General features: G+C 39.4%; 1 protein-coding gene across 1 annotated transcript; it reads right to left on the reverse strand.

Moving 5' to 3' along the window:
• Nucleotides 1-468: 468 nt before the first annotated feature.
• Nucleotides 469-13,098, reverse strand: LOC139729547 (UPF0415 protein C7orf25 homolog). Its single transcript, XM_071640473.1, has 9 exons — nucleotides 13,014-13,098; nucleotides 10,009-10,227; nucleotides 8,378-8,621; nucleotides 7,530-7,667; nucleotides 6,781-6,884; nucleotides 3,998-4,187; nucleotides 3,550-3,734; nucleotides 2,772-2,852; nucleotides 469-1,215 (listed from the first exon to the last, which is right to left on the reverse strand). The coding sequence occupies exons 2-9, from the start codon at nucleotides 10,156-10,158 to the stop codon at nucleotides 982-984; spliced, it is 1,326 nt and encodes a 441-aa protein (XP_071496574.1). The 5' UTR covers nucleotides 10,159-10,227; nucleotides 13,014-13,098; the 3' UTR covers nucleotides 469-981.
• Between the last annotated feature and the right edge of the window lie 736 nt (nucleotides 13,099-13,834).

Here is a 13,834-nt window from a genome sequence, read left to right on the forward strand (position 1 = left end):
CATTATCCGGCCATATCGAGACCGGCGCTCATCCGGATAAGCGAATTGGCCGGATATGGGAGACACAGTAATGTATATAGCTGCCGTCCAAGCTGCCGTCCCAGTGCACTGGCAGCTATAGGCAGGTAGCGTACCCCGCAACAGTGGTGTAATCTATGCTAGCCTGCGCAAAATTGATTGTAGTCCCTTCTTCACAAAAATAAATTATATCTCAATGTGAAAATCATACATGTTTTACCTCATTAGATATTGAGAAACCTATCATGCACATCTTATGAAATTAGTGAAACAGATCCATGAAAAGATGGATAAGTCACTGCTTTTTCTCAATTCTTGGATGGAAAAAAAAAAGTCCTTCACTGCGTGAACGCGTTCGGATAATAGAGATTTCCGGATAAAAGGAGGCCGGATAATCGAGGTCGAACTGTATGTCCTAAAAGTCATAAAACCTATAGTTTTTCCCCAACTGATAACCAAGCACATTCTAATGACGACATATACCGCATCATAGCTCATGATAATTCAATGCAAACCCTTACAATGCGACCGCATGAGATACACTTGTACCAAGAAACTACTGCTGCAAATTTTCTGGAATTGTTTCATATTTCTTTCCCTTTTTTTTTTCTCCATATACTGTGCACAACCAGGATAATAGTTTGCAAAATGACATTATACACATGAACAATGAATACAAGAGGCCCCTAACTCTTCAGAAACATGTACTGTAATGCTTGAAGGAAGTTCTTTTTCCAAAAGTTTTGTAGAACTGAAGAGATGCTTAATATCATATTCAACACTGGAAGGTCACCCTTTTATGTTTCCCATTTTACTTTTTGACTGGATTACAAAGAAGAGACAGACAAAACCACAATTGCATTGTTACAATCTTCCTATTTCTATCATAACATGCATATCTGAGTTGTTCAATACTGGTCCCCACATGAAAAGACCTGTTGCAATACAGGCAACAATTGGAAATCACTCTATACTTGAAGAGGCTGGTTTGATGGTCTGCAGTATCGAGGCATCCAATTGGTCACTTTTGCCGCCTATCGTGTTGTCGTTGTCCAATCCCTCGCCTTGTTCTATGCTGGAGGGGAGCGAGTTGTTGTTGCTGTTGGAAGACTGGCTGGGGGAGGCCTTCGAGGGATTCTGCTGCTTCTTCTCTGTCAGGGCACGGGATTGGTGGATGAACACAGAATAGTTCACACCCTGCCAATGAGAGAACATGTAAGATATACATTTGTTCAACAATCACCAACAATAATGCCGGATATGCTTTGAGAAATGCCTTTTACGGGTCTAGGGCAATTACCCCCTGGGCAAGTACCCCGGACCCTCCCCTAGGCCCTAATCCTAATCCTAATCCTGAACCTAATCGTAACCCTAACCCATACTCCTAACCCTAACCCTAATCCTAATCTTTACTCTAGCCTTACCATTAACTAGTATTTAGCCAGGGGGTAATTGTCCTTGGGGGGTAATTGCCCAGATATGGCCTTTTACAGACCAGTATGAGAAGACATGTACCCTAATTTTAAAACTATTATAAAGCACATGCAACTTATCTGCTTTCCTCAAAGAAATGGACAAACATGAAAATAGAGCAAGTAGCATGTAAAGCTTAGTACTGATGAAAAAAGACCCTGTCATATCTAGTTCTCCTTCTCCTAAATCTGCCTCCATCAACTCTGAAAATCATTGCAAATGACTTATGTGTGTTAGTGGCGGCAAGTTATCAAAGGCACCTCTAACACTGCAATTGCATTGATCAAGGTGACAAATTGGTGACAACTGCTGCATTTGTAAGATTAATCCCAGCACTGCAGGTGTTTTCAAGTATGTGTCAAAAGCAAAATAAACATGATTTCGAAGAACTGCTATAGAATTAGCATAACCTTCTTTTAACTCTTTATTTGCCATGGTGAAAACCCAGTGTGCCACGTTATTCTGAAACAAAGGTAATCATGCTTTGAGAAAGAATTCTGTTTCTCCAATCTATACAACTTCTACAAATTTCTGTTAAGCTGGACATAATAGTGAGCAAAGTTGAAGAGGAATGCTAAGCTTTGCTTAAATATAAATTGTATGACAAATCTATTTCTATTAATCTTTTTAATGACGACTTGCTACATTACTGTAAAGGCATGACTTTTGCACATGAAACGGTGAGAGAAACTTAGAATTTACACACAAATTTAGTTAGGAACACCGCTTGATAGTCAATCACCACATAGAATGCAAGCTGTATGTAAAAGGAACAAAAGCGTGAGAAAAGCTTTCATTGTACCGCGGGATTACGCGATTTATCGATCGGTTTAAGCAGATTAGTGCGTTTGAGCAGAATATGCGAAGTTGGCACGCCATCGACTGAGTGGGACGTGCGAACATGGCACATAAAGAGTTTTAACTTGATTCAACCTAGATTGAAACTGAACATGATGTAGAGCATATCCCTCACTGTACATGTATGCATACTTTATAGCACTTCACTTTCTTCCTGTGTCACTTACTTGCCATTAATGATATTAGTAATATTATAAAATTATTTATACAAGTCCCCTGTTTCATCTTCACATCAAAATATATGGGCATTCCCTCTCAAAGCTACAAATCTCAAACATACTGTCTGCCACTCTAGCTTTACACAAAGTGACCCCAAACAAAATTGATGACAAAGCCTGAACACACACAAACACCCACAAATCTGAGTTCAATACACCTCTTTGATCTGAGCTTCAAAGGCCCTTTTACAAGATTGACTATACCTGTTTGGATGTTGCCCGGACAAATGCTTCGTTGGCTGTCGTTGTGATCAGCTTTAGGGCATCACCAGAACCGAATATTACCTAACAGAACGGGAAACATGAAATTACAATTAAGTACACATCTTCAAAGGTTAATTTTTTTGAGTGTTTCTTATTGGAATTATAAATAATAGTATATATGACGTATATATGTCCAAGCATTGGCAAGAGCAAGTTAGCTCAAAATTGGATGTTTGATCATTGATGATCATTGATGTTTCCGATCATTTTGCTACAAAGATATGCAATAAATCAGCTACATGAAGGGTTTTATTTAGTCATGAAATTATGAAATAAGATTTGAACACAGAGAAAATGCTTCAAATGCATGAAATCTTCACCAGTGGCATACTAAAAAACAAAAAAACAAAACAAAAGAAAAACAGAACACACATGGACACATTGGAAGAATATCTGTTTAAATACACCAACTCTCCATATTCTTTTTCTCACTTAATAACTTCAAGATTTGCACAAATATTACCCTTCACAATAAACTTACAGAAATCATGAACTTAAAGTAAATAAACCAGACATAAAATTATCCACAACTCTCAAAAACAATGAAGTTTGTGCTGTAAAAGCCAAGAAGCATAGTACAGGCCTATAGTGCTTGCACCACTTGATAAATTTTGATTTAAAAAGAAAAAAAAAATACTTGTAGCTTCATATCTGAAAGGATTTTGGCAGATGGGAGCCTAGAAAATCCACACGTCCCCAGTGGATCACAACACCTCACCTTTGACCTTTCCTTAATCTTGTTGGAGATTGACAGGTTGGTGGATCTGATGGATGGCTGGTCGGGGACAACGGTCAGCTTGGTCAGGAGGTCCTGGGCCCTCTGTTTCTCCCTTGGTCCCCCGATGGTCTTCAATATGGCCTCAAAGTCCGTCACGGCTGTCTCGCAGGCTATTAGCTTCTTATCTGAGTGAGTGAAACCAGTAAATGGTGAGGGTAAAAATATGCTGGAAAGCATAACAGGCGTAAAAATTGATCACCTACATGAAATCCTGCCACTGGGACTGAACAATATGTTGGCATTACTGTCGGTGTTAGAACCTATGGTCTGTTCGATACTGCTGTTTCCTCCATGAAAAATGTGTTCAATGAATACCTCCAGGAAAGAAATTTTTACATCATTTGTGTGCAGGGGAAAGGATGAGGACTTATCTAGTGAATCATCCTACCTTGTAGATAGTTCTCAAGCTGTGGCAAGAGGGGCCTGGTCCTCTCCTGTTGGGCCAGCTCTTCGATGAGGGGCTCATTGAAGCAGTAGCTGCTCCCTCCATGGCACAGATCCGTCACCAGGGCGATCATGGTCGTGACGTCCAGGTTGACTGCCTTGGGGTTGGCGATCTGTATACTGTCCTCAATATCCTGAGAAGCAACCAAAAGCATGTGTAATTTTCCTCACAACACAGGTCATGCTGCAAAAATGGCATCTTAATCCAAATTAAATCCGATCACCGCTTTAGGTATCATGTTCTTTTTACTATTCTTTTTTATCATTATCATTAATATTATTTTTTACAAAGGCTTCATGACTGTTGAACCTCATGATTTATGATTGTTTGGTTTACTTTAAAGGGGATGGCTAGTAACCGATCAGTGGGAATTAGTGGGAATGCTGAGGGATGATTGTTCCAATCCTTGTGGGATTCATTTAAGAGTACATTATATATCTACTGTTGTGTGAAAATTATTTGCTTCAGAACAGTCTCATATTCACGTAATGTGCAGATTAATGCCCCGTCACTGACCAAGCACGCTAACCTGGAAACATTAAACTGCACATTACTTGAATATGAGACCATTCTGAAGCAAATAATTTTCACACAACAAAATATAATGTACTCTTAAATGAATCCCACAAGGATTGGAACAATCATCCTCCAGCATTCCCACTGATTCCCACTGATCGGTTACTAGCCATCCCCTTTAAATACCTTGATAAAAAAAAGAGGAGACACAATATTTGACAGCACTATACAGCACATGACAGCACATTACACAAACTGTGTTTTCCCCACCCACATTATGGAGAAACCAGATCATAACATTTAAGTAACTGCACAAGATCTAAATGGGTGTGAATAAATTAAAACACTTGCCAACTCTCTGAGCTATACATCATTTATACTATGACAACTTCAAAGGCAAACAGAATTTGTATTACTGAAGGTCACTTTTCTTTTATTTGGAAACCTGGTTTTGATGCTCTTTTTGTTGTTGTTACTGATTTTTTGTCTAAGTATTTACAGAGTAAACTAGTATCGGCATTTACAGAGTAAACTAACATTGGCAGTCTAAACGTTTCATTTTCCAAAGATCTGAATGACACATGGATATAAAATGCAACAATGCTTTTCACACTAACCAAACTCATTTTAGTGTCTTTCTTGGAAATAACTGATTTTATACAACAGATACCATTTTTATACTTTGCTGTGACAATGAGATGTTTTGACAAATGACATTTTTTATTTAGTCACTTTCTACATATTCCTAGACTGACACTAACACTTGCTGGTATAATAATTCTCTACTTCTGATATAGAACTAACATCTTGCATTTACCTTCATATCTAATGAGGAATAGTGTAGGAGGGGAAATAAATAATATAGATTTCCAGAGATTTTATTTGGAACCCCCCCCCCCCCTAAAAGAAAAAAAAAATCAAACCATTATTCTTTGTGCAGAAGGGGAGCATATTCTTGAGTGACATATGGTAAGTCTTTCAATTCTTAAAAAAACAACAACAACAATACTGTGCATTATCGTAAAATTTTAAACAAGATGTTAGGAGACACTTCAACCATGCAAAATTTTGTGGCATTTGCACAAAGGGATATGCAATCTTTAAGGACTATCCTAAACACAGGACAGGCAAAGAGGAAACAAAGTCTCTTTCTCAACTGCTTCCTGTGCTGAATCAACAATGAGGCTGAACAGAGCCAAGCAAACAGTCACTTCTTGCAAAGGTATGAATGAATGAATTGATAAATGATGTATGTGTGCCAAACACACAAAGAGTCAGGGAGCATAGAGCATTCTATCACACAAAGCACTGAACAATACCCTCCCTCACTCTGCTGACGTTCTCAGGTGTCTTTGAAAGGGGGATGAACTTTGCTATTCCGTTTACCCCTCACTGATCAGTGGACCATGAAAAAAGGGTTTTGCCTTTTGCCATAACCATGCCATAGATTTAAATCAGTATGCACAACAAGCACATTGTACGTGAGTTGAAGAGCACAGATCGAGATGCCAGCATGACAGTAGATTATAGTAGACAGCTGGTAAAAAGTGCACTAAGATTACAAACCCTTTTTACTCCAATTTTACATCACCAAGTCTCGCCATCCTTTTCATGAGATATTGCAACAAACAAGGCTCCTCTAACTCCTGAAATAACATTTTTGGGCATTTCTAATTATTTTACAGAATTGCCATTTCTGCCATACAAGCTTTGTGTACCAGTTGTATTCATATTTATGCAATTATATGACTATTAAAATATTGTAGGCATCTTCATTTTTTGCCTATGGGGAACCACATGTAGGTGTGATGTCTATCATCTGAATTGGATTTTCCAAGAACCAAATTCCTCAAATCTCATCAAATGTTTCTACAATCATTCTCTGAAATGTGATATTCTTCAACCTTGACCTGGTGACCTACCTGTACCGGTACATATTTTGTGCTAAATAACACATTCAGGTCAACATCATGTGGCCCTGATGCACACAGTACCATAGGCAAGGCTCATACTATCACTTCACATTGCACGAAGGCTACTGCAGGAACAAATGGAAATCAGGTACAAAGTAAGACAGACAGACAGACAGACAGATGGACAGACATGCAAACAGACGACAGACAGATGGAGAGTCAAAAAGATAAACAGATGAACAGATAAAGCATACTCCAGATCCATAGCAAGGAGGAAGAGTGAAGTTTGGTGCTTACCTCTTGTGCTTGGAAGACAGGTATCTCAGGCTCAATTAATCTCAACTGACTCTCGTCTTTGAATATATGACCGTGAACCACAACGCCCATTCCAATCAGCTCATCTATGTAAATTAAGAAGGGAAAAGATAATTACATTCATGCATGCAGGCAATTACTGATATAACAAAGTCCTCTGGACCGGCAGTTCTCTTTCGTAATATCGAAATGTCATTACAGCCAAACAGTAAAGTACATTTTAATAAAGATATATAGTCTATAATTTTGGGACCTGAAATTTTACTTCATTGGACGAGAATTTCGTTATAACCATGTTTGTATTAACGGGAGTGCACTGTACATACATACATACATACATACATACATACATATGTACACCCTTGCATACATACATAAACAGGTACAACTGTACAGTGTACATACTGGTGTACATACACATGCATACATTTTTAGATACATACAGAAAGGAATGGAGGCTGGCTAAAACAGGCCCCTTCTACTATTTTTGTCCCAAATAAGGAATTAATGCAAGTTTCAACAAGTCACCGCCTTTTAGCACATATAAGCTTCTATTACATACTAGTACCGGTATTCAGATTAAGATTCCCTTGACGATTCCCTTCCATACTAATGCCACACATTTCCATGGCCGAGTCCTGACAGCAATGTTCTCAAAATGCCCCAGCAGCCACTGCAACATCCTGAAAAAGGAAAACCCAGCTACACCCTCGGGCAGGCCATATATTTACCTGCCACGGCTTGAGTGATTCCGGAGAAGAAGACCACGTGCACAGAAGGGGCGGAGAAATGCAGAGGGTTCTGATGGGATGCCTCCTGGTACTGAGCCACCTGCTGGACTATATCATGTTCTCCATACTCCCCCTCGCCTGTGGGACAGGGTCAAGAAGGTTACGAATATATATGCATCAAAATGACAATTCATGAATATGCATCAAAGGTGTACTCATGAATATTCCAACCATCTTAAATCACAGCCATTACAGTCATCAGAATGTGCATTACGCATTTTTATTCATTCATTCATTCATTCATTCATTCATTCATTCATTCATTCATTCATTCATTCATTCATTCATTCATTCATTCATTCATTCATTCATTCATTCATTCATTCATTCATTCATTCATTCATTCATTCATTCATTCAGTCATTCATTTATTTATTTAATCTGGTTTATCAAAAGTTCTGCCACAACAGCCAAAAGGCTACATTGTCAAGTAACGATGCAAATTATTAACAAACAAAAAATCTGTCCTATATACACTAGCAACGCTACACACTGGCACTGGTCCAACGGTCCCTGACCAGTAAAAATCACTGTTGGACCAGTAACTTTTTCAGGAATGGACTAGTAAAAGATGGAAAAACTGGGTACCTACTGGTCTGACAGACAGGCTGGACCATTAGAAAAATGGGTTAGCGTGCAGCCCTGCACTAGTATAAAAACAAATTAGAAATTAGTTAATCAAAATAGGGTCCTTTAAATATGAAGCACTTAAATGATACAAGAGTTGATTGGTGTGGCCTGACCAAAAGGAAATTGAGGCAGAAGAAAAGTCACTACACTACACTAACCTTCCCATATTCGATGCAGTGCCTCAGCCTTACGAGCCGTAACCTTGACCCACGACCTTCCCTTGTGACCCACGATGTCCACGATCACATTGGTGCAATAACCCTCGTCCGTCTCTAGGGAAACAGGCTTTAGGAGGGCAGTCACATGACCAAATGACTCGGCCGTGTACAGGAGGGCATCCAGGTGGCTGAGATTTGTGCTCTTCAATTGGTTTTTCTTCGGCAGGATCTTGCCTTCCTGAATCTACGGAGAGATGCAATCTTATCATTAAGCAAGTGCACTTTCCATTCTACTCTAGAACAATTTTCCTATGCTGCATTCCGTCAAGAGCCCCATTCTTTCATGCACTTTTGGCTGATTGCGACTTACAGTAATAGCAGTAACTATTTATGAAAACAGATCTGCAACAACCAGTGATCTACACAATCTACTGAGGGCATCTACCAGTCTGCTGAGGGCATCTACTGTAGGAAACAGGTCTGGTATTTGCATGTCTGAAACTTAAAGCAATCTCCTCAATACCTCTTCTTGAAATGAGATCTGGGACAGCCAGAAAAAACCAAAACAAAACAGATGATTATGCATGGTGACAACAGACAGCATTTTTAAGATGAATAAACAAGGACCATGATTTGTCAATGTCTGCTTAAAAGAATAACCATTGTATGTGTGTAGAGTAAATTGACTGGCACCACTAAAATCAAAGAAATAAAGTACAATGGAATGACTTCGTATGGTTAAAGGACTGAGTCTCTGACCCCTCGTATCTAATCCCACTTTATATCAAAAGGAGATATTTGATCTCATCAGCAATACATACTACATTATGATTTCTCATACCGTATCTACTTTAACAGTATGAGAAATGTTTATATCAGGTTTAGATTAAATGTAGATGGTAGGGACAGTGTTCAGAATTACCTTTTGAACAAAAGATTTCTTGACAATATCTTCATTTAGAACAACTCCCAAGAACATGTTCCAAGTGCCCTTTGTGAAATTTGTCTCGCACACATTGTTTTGGTTTGTTTTCTTCTTTTCTTAAACTCTGCAATCTGAATTTATTGCCTTGCAACATTCCCGTCTTCTTCTTCTTCTTCTTTTTCTTCTTCTTCTTCTTCTTCCTCTTCTTTTCCTCCCTCCGTTTATGTCAGAGATTGACGAGCGTCACTTCACCATCCTTTCACAATAACACATGCCAATGTCAATGTCGATACTTAATACAACATTGTTTTTTCCTGTTCATTCATTACAACCATTACTTTTTCTTTATACAGACATAGAGTTCTAGCACATCTGCATTCTGTTCAACATGGAGCTTTTGCAGTGGCAATGCGGATGATGGATTGTGCGTGTTGTATGCAAATTTCGGGAGTGGGCATGGCTACCAGCTTGACATCCTGCATCCCCTCAAATCTATAATCGACTCAGCTGAGGGAATGTGATGTCATACCCACTGTAAAATATGCAACTCATCTGAGCTGATATGTCGTGCACTTAAGAGAGCACGCTGTAAGGCACCAAGAATGCGGTACCGTCAAGGTTGGCTGCTTCCTGCATGGCACAACTCACTGCCAAAGCTCCCTTACAATAATGTATGTCCAAGAGAAAAAGGAAATGTGGAACTCACCGATTTGATAAAAGTCAGTTCAGCCTGGATCTTCTTCTTCACCTTCCCGATGCCAGCAAGGTCTTGTCCACTGGTCCTGAGCGTTTCTGCTCTCTGCAGCAGGTTTTCGGCTCGCTGACGAAGGGCACTTAGTTCAGCAGTGAGATCCATTGTCTACATTTGTACAGTCTCATCATACAATTCAGTTGTCACTAGGGTGCTCCGAGAAACTTTGATGATCTAATGAGACACAGCAAGACAGAGGGAGAGAGATCATCAATTATCCAATCTTCCTCTCATAAATATTAGAACTAGAGATCTACAGTAAAACCCCCAATTTTCGGACACTTAAGCTTTTTTTGCAATATTTGTTAAACTCAAAAAATACTCTACAAAATAATATCTATAACAATGTACATGTACATGTATGTATGTTCAATATCAAACTACATTTTCCCAATATTGATTTTGTTAAATACATTATAAAATTTCACAAAATCCTTACATATTATCGTCTTGTCAATTCCCCTATTTTCGGACAGCCTATCCAAAATTCGGACACTATACGTGTTCAATGTCAATACACACAAGGCTGTTGAAAAATGAGCCAGCGCCATACCTTGTTGGCGCAAGGTTGCATAAGGGACGTTGTGGTGCCCGTTCATGTCCGAATTTTGGTTACTCGGCACTTGCATTCAGCCCCTGTACATTTATTCACTGCATCGGAACGTACGGAGATTTTGTTTTTCTTTTGTGTTTTTGAGGATACCATCACACTCTGAGCTTGCAATAAGCGAAAAATCTCGCAACAGAACGGCATAATTTTTCAATACTTAGTGCTTTTTCGGCGACCCTGATTCTTTACACAAGACCTAATTCGCGCACGCTTTGGAAAAGTTGCGCCAATTCTGCGTTTTTGACAGCAAAATTTGGGATTTTAGATGGATTTTAGAATGTAGGAGGTGACTCAGGCACTTTCCTGTGATGAACGAGTGTGCCAGTATGTGAAACAATGTGATATGCATGTGTTGTGACAGTAAAATTTGCTGGCTTGTGATAAGTGACCAGTGTCCGGATTCCGGAGGCCGGCCGAAAATTGGGGTTTTTACCAAGTATGATTGAGGGTACCACCTAGTGTATCATCACCCTTGAAGAAGAATCTGCAGCTTGTTCATTCTAAAAGTAGAACTATAGAACAATTTCGCCTAAGTTTTGCCTCAAATATGCCACAAAATACTGCAGTTTCGAATATCGTGACCATCCTGAACTCCTGTTGATTCTGAATCTTAGGAGTGAAATAACGCCATTTTAGAATTTTGGGCGTGCGATGCATTTTCTTTGCACGTTTAAAAGGGTACCTCACCATCGGCACCCCCTCCCTCAATAATAGGTGTTACACGTGAATTTCACAGTCATGTGTTGTGTTCGCAATTTACTTAGCGGATGTGCAACTGAACCGTGTTTATGTTTAGTTTAGTTTGTTAGTTTATGGGAATTACGAGTTTGTTTTTCGTGTCATTATGATCATTTTCATAGCTTCTGTAATTTAATCCCACGCGTACTCTTTCGTTCTACTATACGCTAACACCAACAGCTAGAAAATGATACGCAGGGTGCCGATGTTGAGGAGGTACCCTGCCGATATACATTGACATTGTACGTGGTACCCTGGCCTTATCATTATTGTCCATACAGTGATACCACTGATAGTATACAGATGTGTATCTACTAGAGTAAAATATCCTGTTTGCGGCAGTTTAAGCATTGTTAAGGGTTTTTCCAACTTGTAAACAAATCAGGCAATATATTTTCAACCAATTCATATATCATAGACAAGATTATTCATTAACGCAATTGTTTTCATAAAGGAAATTTACCATTGACCAACACAGTTTTCATGATTTACCAGGGCAAAACCCGGCACAATTTTCGCCGATAAGGGCGATATGCGACGTAGTATTTCTGCTTGCGGCACGATGTACAATCCCTATGCAATACACGCGTGCTCCGCGATCTTTAGCTGAACGCCTTCACATGTCTCGCGAACATTGCGTAAGCGCCAATTCCCATTGCGAAAGCACGTGAAAATAGCAGGCGCACATGCATTGGCCGCAAACAAGATCGCAATTCTGGCGGTGTTGTTGATGTCTTTCTCGTGTTTTTCTCAATTTTTTCCGATGATAACATCCACTTTCCGAAAAAAATGGCGGCCCACATCGGCTCACGAAAGTTCTATTTTACGCGAGGATATGTTTTCAAAATCCATGAACATCGAGAAAACGACAAAAAAATCAAGTTTCTTGGACCATTGTTTCTTAACTGTTATGTTAAGAAGTACCGAAAATTTCATTTTGGATGCGATATTATGTCATTTGTTTCTAGGTGAGAAAATTTCACTTTCGTCAGAGATCGTGCCCATTTTATCGGTTGGTTTTTGTTGATTGCTAGTGTGTTAGTATATGTGTAGTGTGCATGTATAAACAGTGCAATGTAGTGTTTAGTGGTATATTACCTCGTATGTTGTACCTGCCGCGAACGGCTGCACGGCCGCTTACTGACGCAGTTACTCTAACTAGTAGGATAGTACTACATCACTACTAGTACTAATACTATCACGACACGTAAAATTCGATATCAATGTCCTGTTCACCATTCTTGTCTTTTGAAGCAGAAGCCTACATTGTAGTTTTTCAGTATGTGTCTAATCCAGGGTCAATAACAATTATCCATAGTGCAACGATATATATATGTAAATTTATTTCACCATTGTGATCCCCATTCACGCATCTATTTTGTGACTCCAAATGACCCCATAATTACATGAAAATACATGGTACGGGACTACACGAGAAGAAAAGATTAGTAGTGTTTAGTGAGGTAGACGCATCGGCTACACGAAAAGAATATCTAAACAGTTAAATGTTTTCACTACACACTACAAAGTTTAAAAAAGATTCTTGGCAGATGATAACGAAAGCCTCCTTCCCATCGTGGATGTCAAAGTTGAGGAGGTGAGAAATTCTTACCTCTTTTCGCAGTCAGACCAGTGAAAAGAGACGCACCACACACGCACACACACTGACGGTACATGCACGTCCACTTCACGTCCACTTCACACACCAGCTGGCTACCATGAATTTAGCGACCAATAAGCCAGCGACCAATAACCTTGCGTTGACTTTTTCGAACCATAGAGCTCGCGGTGAACGTAGAACGTTCGCGCAGATCATAGTATCACCACTGCCAGCTCGTACGTTCGCGCAGATCACCACTGCCAGCTCGTACGTTCGCGGAGGCGGAGTAACTAGTCTGGCTTCCAGACCTTCGCTATTCAGGATAAGCAGTGCAAGTGGTTTTCCGTAATGTTTCTGTTTCCCTTGTGTAGAAGATAGGAATTTTCACGAAATTTACAGTTTGTGGTCGTAATATGAAGTAAGAAAGAAACAATTAGATTTTGGGTCGTGAGATCAAAAAACAAAATAGCAGAGGTCATAGAGCTTACAAGATACAACAACAACAACAACAACAGCAACAACAAGAAAAATGATAATTCCATTATAGGGGCCGATAAGAATATCTCAATAACTATAATACGGATGATAAGATTTTACCGAACTTGTGGGGCACATCTATCATGAAATAAAATACAACTTTGGAGGAGTTTTGACGGCAAGCGTCAAATGTGCACGATAGTGAACTCAAGATTGGGTTTTCACATGCACACACACACACACACACACACACAACTTAAACGCTTGGTTCGTATACTGGAAGGAAGAAACAATCACATTTAGAGAGCAAAGTTCACTGTGATCTTATAAAGGGCAAGAGAGAGAGAGAGAGAGAG

The sequence above is a fragment of the Diadema antillarum genome, unplaced genomic scaffold (genome assembly GCF_040938485.1).
Source record: "Diadema antillarum isolate AM-2024a unplaced genomic scaffold, OU_Dant_1.0 seq00000245_RagTag, whole genome shotgun sequence".
Taxonomy (NCBI): domain Eukaryota; kingdom Metazoa; phylum Echinodermata; class Echinoidea; order Diadematoida; family Diadematidae; genus Diadema; species Diadema antillarum.